The sequence below is a fragment of the Phoca vitulina genome, unplaced genomic scaffold (genome assembly GCF_004348235.1).
Source record: "Phoca vitulina isolate PV1807 unplaced genomic scaffold, GSC_HSeal_1.0 scaffold2, whole genome shotgun sequence".
NCBI classification, from domain to species: domain Eukaryota; kingdom Metazoa; phylum Chordata; class Mammalia; order Carnivora; family Phocidae; genus Phoca; species Phoca vitulina.
The window spans coordinates 85,363,743-85,372,422 of record NW_022589705.1 but is presented as its reverse complement, the minus strand read 5'-3'; the positions used below and the strand labels follow the sequence as shown (position 1 = coordinate 85,372,422).

The 8,680-nt window shown below is 45.1% G+C and overlaps 1 protein-coding gene across 2 annotated transcripts in view; it reads right to left on the bottom strand.

Moving 5' to 3' along the window:
- Positions 1 to 425: 425 nt before the first annotated feature.
- Positions 426 to 8,680, bottom strand: part of USP48 (ubiquitin specific peptidase 48) — a 93,968-nt gene continuing 85,713 nt past the window's right edge. For both annotated transcript variants that reach the window (XM_032391755.1, XM_032391764.1), the window contains exons 24-27: positions 6,298 to 6,423; positions 4,726 to 4,774; positions 2,050 to 2,076; positions 426 to 982 (exon numbers count right to left, since the gene is read on the bottom strand). In XM_032391755.1, coding sequence (XP_032247646.1) covers positions 960 to 982; positions 2,050 to 2,076; positions 4,726 to 4,774; positions 6,298 to 6,423 — 225 coding nt within the window. In that variant the 3' untranslated portion in view covers positions 426 to 959. The remainder of the gene's footprint in view (positions 983 to 2,049; positions 2,077 to 4,725; positions 4,775 to 6,297; positions 6,424 to 8,680) is intronic.

Genomic DNA, 8,680 nt, shown 5'->3' with positions numbered 1-8,680 from the left:
CCTTTCTGGGCATTTCAAAGGAATGCTTTCAAAAAGAGAAACGAGATCCAAGAAATGGTAGACTTGGAGAATGGGAAGAATAAATTTTTATAAAAAAACTTATGTTATCCAAACGTACTTCAGTCCACCATACTCTTCTTATAAGATGGTCAGATTTTTGAGAAGTGCAAGGTATACTCGATTTCCCAATTCTGAATAAAGAGCCAAACTGGAGGAAGGTGCTATCACAGGTTCTACACATTTACCATCCTTCCTGAATGCAGGAAGCCAAGGCACTGAAGCCCAGACACCATCCCTCGCTCCCTGCAGGGCACAGGCAGGTGCCTCGTCCCTGACCCAACAATAAGAGAGGGACCGGTGGGCTGTGTGTAGGATGGGTGTGCTGGAGCCGACGCGGAGAGGAGGCTAATCTGAAGACACTGTTCCACAGTTACAGCAAGTTCTTCACTTTCATGCTTTATTGAAAGTAAAATATGAATCAAAGACAGGTATTGGTAAGCAGGTTATGTCTCTAAAGAATTACTTTTTAGTTCAGAGCAGAATGTTGTCCCATCTACTGTGATACAAATCCTTTATGGACCAATGCATCTGGTATGAAACTCGAGCAAGGAAATATAACAGAACTTTATTCCCTCCCGTGACTATAAATCTCATATGTAAACATGATTTACTGTTACTGCTACTAAACTGGTTCGATCTGTACTTGCCCCCTCCCGCCCACCACCCTCCCTTAAATATAAAATTTGAAACATTTCCTTCAAGTCTGATGTCCTTCAGTGCAATCTGCTTTATTTGACATAAGGCATTTGGGACAGTCACTTCGGAATAGTTCTCTGCCTTTTGGAAGAGTCATAGAATGGTTTAATTCTTAAATCCACCTTTTCAGTAATGCCCTAACATGCCAAACTTCTCTCTTCCCTTCTGGTCATTTCTTTAGAAGTCAGCAAGTGTTCAAAAGATTAATGTCCAAGAAGACCAGTACCTGGGAAAAGAAACACACGTGGAAGTACAGTTGTGAACTGAAAATTAAGAGTTCATGTATTCCATTTGCCAAGAACGCATCATCAACAGGGAATATCCAATTAAAGCACAGCAGCCCCTTGATGTTGAAGGACAAGGAAAAATATCAGCAGACTCCACGCTTTTAGCTAAATCACATTTCTGCTGAAAGCCATGTTCCTACGCGGTATCTTCACACACGTTAATCAGATTTTATTGATGCTTTCATTTGATGGCCGTTTCTCATAAAGAAATTTTTTGCTTTGTTTTGTTTTGTTTTAACCACATCAGTAGTTTCTTTGTAGTGGTAACGTGTAGACAACAAAGCTGCATTGACAGGAAGGCTTTATTTAGGCCAGTAGCTGTGCTCACTCATTTGCTTTAGCAAAGAACCCCTGATATCTGATGCAAACTCATTCCTTGGCAAAATCACAAGCTGCCACGGACCTCTGGAGTAGGCCAAAAAGATTCAAGACGGCAACAGTTAAATCTGTAAATATCAAAGGTCTGTATTTGACAAATTAACAAATGTTACTGGCGTACACGACTATAGTGGCCATGAGGGGACAACACACCACTGTGTCTCCATCCAAAGTAATAATCCAAGAAGTACCTGGATTCTCAACAGACTGACGAAACCTTTTCACTGAACCGGATATAATGCAGCAAATTCCTTTCCTCTAATTCTTACCAGTGATACACAAACTGTTTTCCTCTAAGATGAGACTGATAGAAGGAACTGGGAACAGGCAAATATAAATGTCGAAATGCCAGTAGCTAATCCCCCAACCTTGCCCCTCCAAATGAGAAAGGGAAAGCAAAATGGACATCTGGCAGGAGATACTGTGAACACACAGGCCCTATCTCAGGCCTGAGTGCTGAAAAAGATAATGAAGCTGCTTGAATAAAAAATGCATTTAACTAAAATTAATTTCAGTCATGAGACTCAGATTGAATTAAATTTTAAAATCAAATTATGGCCTTCGCTTTAAGAGAAAATTACAGTAGGACTCTGACATTCATGAACAAAACATGACAAATGTAACTTACCTTTAAACCCTTCTTCTGGCATACATACTAGAAAAAAAGAAAGAGACAGAGAAAAAAATAATTCCAAAATGGAAAGACTGCTGGGACAGACAACAGTAAGGTCACTTCGATGCCTAAAGACAAAAAGTTTAAAATAACTTCTAATTACCTTACTCACCCATAATGATTACCTTTGAAGTTTTGGGTGAGAATAGAGTCTTTCTGTTTTGTTTTATTTTCATCAAAGCAACACACGTCCATCATTTGAAAAGTCAAATACAGTAGAGGAATGGTTGTAACTGGAGAGCTTTTGTAGGACCCCAGGGGAGGCAGGCCTGGAGACAGCCATGGGATGCCCTCTGGAGCTGCTCTCCCCCGCCCCCCTCCATTCCCACACTCTAGAACGAACCACCTCAGAGTCGGGCAGCGCCTTCTCCTGCACTTTACTTCCAGATAATACGCTTACTCAGTTCACCCTCGAACAACTCGGGGTTGGCGGCACTGGCTCACTGCGTGGTCCCAAATCTACATTTAACTTTGGATTCCCCTAAAAGTCGACTGGAAGCTTTCCTGAGAACAGTCATGCGACACAAATTTTGTATGTTGTATATATTATAGACCGTATTCTTACAATCCAGTAAACTAATGAAAAAAAATGTTATTATTCTTTTTTAAACATTTAAGGGAGAGAGGGCAAGTGGGGGAGGGACAGAGGGAGAGGGAGAGAGAGAACCCTAAAGCAGACTCGGCCTCGATCCCAGAGCCCTGAGATCATGACCTGAGCTGAAGTCAAGACACGCTTAACCGACGGAGCCACCCAGGTGCCCTGAGAAAAATGTAAAAAAAAAAAATCTTAAGAGAAAATACATTTACGGTGCTGTACGTACACTTATTGAAAAAAAACAAAAAACAAACCCCGTATGAGTGGACCTGCACAGTTCAAAGCCCTGTTGTTCAAGGGTCAACTACATTGTTACTTCCTAACTTTAGATGGTATCTACTAACTTCCTCAACAAAAGATACACATTTAGTTCTTCTACCAGCTCTTACGTGCCACCGGCCCCCTAACCCATCTATCATCCAGATAGAGACAATTTTCAAGCCAGTGGGTCTCCGGTATGCAACTCCATGAACAGGGCTCACAGTCGAACCCCTTTGTGGACCTTGGTTATATTTCCTGTTTTGTAGGACTTTTTTTTTTTTTGGTCTTGGTAACTGCTACCTTATTTATGACTTCCATTTTCTCTGTACCATCTCCAATTCAAGCAGAAGCTCTTTTAAAAACGTGTAAACCTCGAGACAGCAACCCGTCACTTCCATGTTGCCCCATGGACACCCTCTGCCCCCAGCTGTGATCTGGACTGGGGATGCTCACGCCACCTGCCACAGAGCTTCTCTTCCGGGATTTCCCTTCACCATCTCCTAGGGCATTTTTCCTATGTTCCCATGCATGTTTTCCTGGGATCCCTACTTTTTTGTTCCACCATTCCAGTCTTTCTTGACTTACACTCCTGCTTCAGAGGAACACACCCTTCCACAGTATCTTGGCCAACGCTGCACGGGAGAGAAGTGTTTTGAGACCTCACATGTGTTCACAAAGAGCCATCACATGTGAGGGCAGAATAAAGTCTGTCTAGATGTAGATTCTGATTGGAATTCAATTTTCCTCAGAAGCCTGTGGGCACAGCTCCATGCACCTGTCTTCCTGACTCTTTATTCTATGAATGTGACTCATTTTCCTTTGCATCTCTGGATGCTTTTAGGATCCTCCCATCCCTAGATTTTCACTTATGGTATCACGCCCTTGGTGCAATCATTTTTTAATTTCGTGAATCCCCTTCTGTTCTCTGAATGTTCCTTCTATCTAGCCCCCTGGCTATGTGGTCTCTCTGTATTACGTATAGTTAATTTTTAAGCTTCCTTATGCTTTCTGCATCAACTGCTTCCTCTGGGTTCCTTTTTTTTTTTTTAAGTCTGCTAATAGACAACTTTCGGTTTCATGCTTTCAATCCGCCACTGCATGGTGGTCTGGAGCTGCCCCTCCTACCCTGAAGTGTGAGGACTCTGTTCAGGGGGCGCTGGGGGGGGCTTCCCTGAAGGGTACCTGGAAGATGAACCACTTTATAAAAATAGGTATGTGGCGGTGACTTCCTTGAATTGGCCACTATCCCCCCAGTGGGATCTCCTCCCTCCTGCGTGGGAGGTAGAGGTGGCTGCCAGCTTCTGAACAAGAAGCTAGGGGTACTCTCCCTCTGTGCTACGAACAGCCTCATTCTCGCCTCTGTGGTTTAAGTAGTTTGAAGGTCGGAGACGCACACCCTCAGTGGGCACGAGGCACAGGTGGGGGAAGGAGCAGTGACGGGTTGTCAAAGGAGGGGCTGTGAGCGGTCGCCCTCCCTCTGGTCGCAGGCTCCGCAATCTGAATGACCTTTGCTTCTTGCAGACCTCTTCCATCTGCAGACTTAGCTGTGAGCCGGTTTCCTCAGGTCAGCTAAATAATTACTACTCTTCTCAGCTTTCCCCAATTTTTGTATGCACCTTTCTCTTTCTCTGAGCTTCTAAGATAAATGCTGTAAGACCCCACCCTATCAACACGTAGAACTTTTTTCAAAGTTAAAAGTAAAAGCTGCATTAGGTATAATGCCCCATCATTCTAACGAGTTAAGCAAGAAATTCCTCCAACAAGTTTGACTTTACCTTGCATGACGTCATCCATTGCGGCATAATCCGCAATTGGCTCATCAGCCTAGGAAGACAAAGAAAGACAATTCAAAACCTTGGGGAGCGGGAGCCTGGAGCAGGAGCAGGCCAGAACCTCACCACAAGGGTCGGGCCCAGGAGGCGACGAGTGTCTGGCTACGGACACCGATGCAAGCACTAGTAGACAACGGGCTTCGGGCACAGCCAGCGATGTCCAACACTCACAGAGGACGCCGCTGCCAACCACAACGTAGGTCTAGACCCATCACCTTCAAAACTGTACATTATCTGTGGCACTGTTTTCCTGCTCCTAAAAACACTTTTCGAAATGGAAATGTTTAGATCCCCTGAGATTACTAAACGCAGATTGAAATGATACGAGCTAGGAAGCCAGTGGTGATGGTGACAGAGTGAGTTAGGTGGAAACCAAGTCAGACTGGTTCCCTAAAAATAGGTTAGCTTAAAAAGACATCTGTGTCCCTCCTCACCACCAGGAACAAAACACCCATTGCCTTTGCAGGATGGAAGCCAGCACAGAGTGCAAGCTTGTGGCAGGGTGGGCGGCACGGGCAGAGGCCAATGACCAGCGTGGGCTCTAGCTGCCCGCCTAAAGTGCAAGCCCTTTGATTAAAATGGGCTGTTGTGAGAATTTTGGACCTAGTAGGGTCCTTAAGGACTTGGCAACTTTAGGTTTTCAAAATAATTCCACAGAACCTACAGTTGCAAGACAAGCAAAAGGGGAACAGGAGGAGGGGGCGGGTGGTAGGAGGATGGTTCGCGGATATGTGGAGGAGTGGGTATGGATGTGCTTCCTCGTTTCAGGGCCTAACTGGATCTCCCCAGAACTAAGGCTCCAGGGTATGAAAAGCATATATTTCACAGTTCAAAAACCTGACAAAGTTTCTACCGCGTGACGCAGGGGTGTTTGGCACAGTGGGGATACTTCTAGCCGAGAAACCAGAGGCAAAGGGAAGCGATGAAATCCAGCCCATAGGGAGGGAGTACGGCAAGGACTGGGCTAAGCGAGGCTGGCTCAGTGGCTTTTTTTCTTTGACAACCTCTCAGATACCCCTCCTTTCTAAAACACTTCCTACCTCTCCTAAATCCACTCTACCCAAAGTCAATCTCCATGGCCTGGACAAGAATCCCATTAAGACAGCCAAAAGTATTTTGACTGTTGTGGCCAAACCTCGTGTCTTATATTTGTTTCCTAGCTTGACTGGCTGGTACTTGTAAGATGAAGGAAAAGAGAGGATGCTTTAACAGAAGTACGGTTAAGTAATTCTGCTGATCCAGAAGTCTGGGCAGAGGCTGAATCTATATCTACTATTTTTAACAAAAATTATGAGAACCCCACAAGAACCAACGACGTCCGGACCTCCTCTCAGTCTCCTGTGGCTCAGCCAGAGCCGGAGAATCCCGAAGCCGGCAAAACCCCACGGCACTCGCTTGTTAGCACACCCTGCTGAGGCCCAGAGGCGATCCTAACCACGGTCACTGGTAGGTTACACATGGGTGCAGGTCCCCAAAAGCTCCCCGAATCTCCTCAGGTGAGGAGCCGTGACCTACCTTTAACAAAATGACAGATTCGGGAATGACGCCGAGGGTGCCAAGAGTGGCACAGTCATCGCTCAAGATCTTTCCATCGATGGACAGATTCTGGTCAAAAGGAGCAACTGAAAACGCATGCATGATCTGTGCCAACACAAAAGAAAGTCTGTATAAGGCAAAATACTGAGACTTACACCCTGTTTGAATAAATGAACACATGGATTCTTTAAAAAAAAACAAAAACAAGTAAGTCTTCAGACCACGAAAGATACTACTCTTTACAGTCAGCCCACTGGCTACACGCCCACTGAGACTATAATCCCAGCATATCTGGGAACATCCTGAGGAGATCTGCTGGAGAACACGTATACCCACAGATCCTTTTGTTTTTTGTTTTTTTGTTTTTTAAGATTTGTTTATTTATTCATTCAAGACACTGAGATACACAGAGAGAGAGAGAGAGAGGGGACATGAGCAGGGGGAGAAGCAGGCTCCCCACTGAGCAGGGAGCCCGATGCAGGGCTCGATCCCGGGACCCTGGGATCATGATCTGAGCCGAAGGCAGACGCCCAACCATCTGAGCCACCCAGGCGCCCCCCACAGATCCTTTTGTTGAGCACCTTGCCGCCTCCCCCAGAGGGGGGGGTGTGGGCAAACTGAAGGAGCAGAGGGTGGACCATGCTGACAGCTCCTCTGGTTTTAAGTCCTGGGCAAAGAAATCACGGTCACTCTCATCATGCCCCCAGGTACCACATTCTTTTGTCAAGTCAAGTCCAAATTCTTTCATAAGACCATCTTTAAATTAACCAGGAGGCCATTTGGATTCTTCTTTCGGTTTTAATTCCTTTAGCAAGCCTAGACTGAATAATTCAGCCCTTGAGATTGCTGTATATTCTTAAATAGTCTTGTCTCTGTTTTGGAACCAAAATAGGAATTTCTTAAGGGACCATATACCCCATCCTAATTCAAGCCAGTTGTTAAAAATGAAATACATTCAGAAGAAAAAAGTAAATACATTCAGAAACACTATGATGCATAATACACATTTTTTCAACATCACAAAAATGTCTTATTTTTATCATTTCTGGATAGTAATTACCAGTGGGCAGGCAAGGACAAGTTGGCCTTGGACAGGAGCACACAGACACCTTCAATGATAAGTTCTAATTTGTAACTTGGGAGGGTGAGTTCAAGAATATTCATTTTAGGGGCACCTGGGTGGCATAGTCTGTTGAGTGACTCTTGGTTTTGGCACACATTTGAGATCTCAGGGTTGTGAGATCGAGCCCTCCATCGGGCTCTGCGCTAAGTGTGGAGTCGACTTAAGACTCTCGCTGTGGGGCGCCTGGGTGGCTCAGTCGTAAGTGTCTGCCTTCAGCTCGGGTCATGATCCCAGGGTCCTGGGATCGAGTCCCACATCCGATTCCCTGCTCCGCGGGAAGCCTGCTCCTCCCTCTCCCACTCCCCCTGCTTGTGTTCCCTCTCTCGCTGTGTCTCTGTCAAATAAATAAATAAATCTAAAAAAAACAAAAAAACAAACAAAAAAACTCTCTTGCTCTGCCCATTCCCCCTCTAAAATAAATCTTTAAAAAGAGTACTCATTTTATAATGCTTCATAACTTATTCAATGCTTCATGTATTTTATGACATATATGTTTTATTGCACCAATATCCATGATGTTGTGGGAAAACTATTCTACCTTTATACGCACTCTACTCCTCTACTCTCTGATTCTGGAAAGATGAAGCAGACCTGAGCCAACTGTGTGTATAATAGAGCCCAAGAGCTTTCCAAGCCAAGAAGATCATGACCAGAAATGTGATTTTAATAATGGCATACAGAAAAATAAGAACAAGGATAACAACACTGGCCTCCTCTCTGTTAGGTCAGAATCTTAACTGGACTTAGCAAAAGGATAACAGCTCCTGGAAAACAAACGGAGATGGATCGGGATATGCCTGGGTGGCTCAGGCAGTTAAGCATCTGCCTTCGGCTCAAGGTCATGATCCCAGGGTCCTGGGATCAAGACCTGCATCAGGCTCCTTGCTCAGCGGGGAGTCTGCTTCTCCCCTGCCTGCTGCTCCCCCTGCTTGTGTGTGTGCTCGTGCGCTCTGTCAATAAATAAAATCTTAAAAAAATAAAACAAAACAAAACACACACACACACAACACAAAAGCCAGAGATGGATCTGTGGCTCCCGTGCACTGGTATCATCAATGACCTGCCTGTGCATCGATACACGTATTTCTGGTGAGTAGGAAGTACTACCAGGACACGTCTACCAAAGCCAGCCCAGCACACAGGCAGAAGTAACCAACCAGCCCTGGGTTAACAAAGGGGACCCAGGAGAAAGAACGAGTTTCGGTGGAGGTGTCTAGGGCCAACTTAATGTGGGCAATG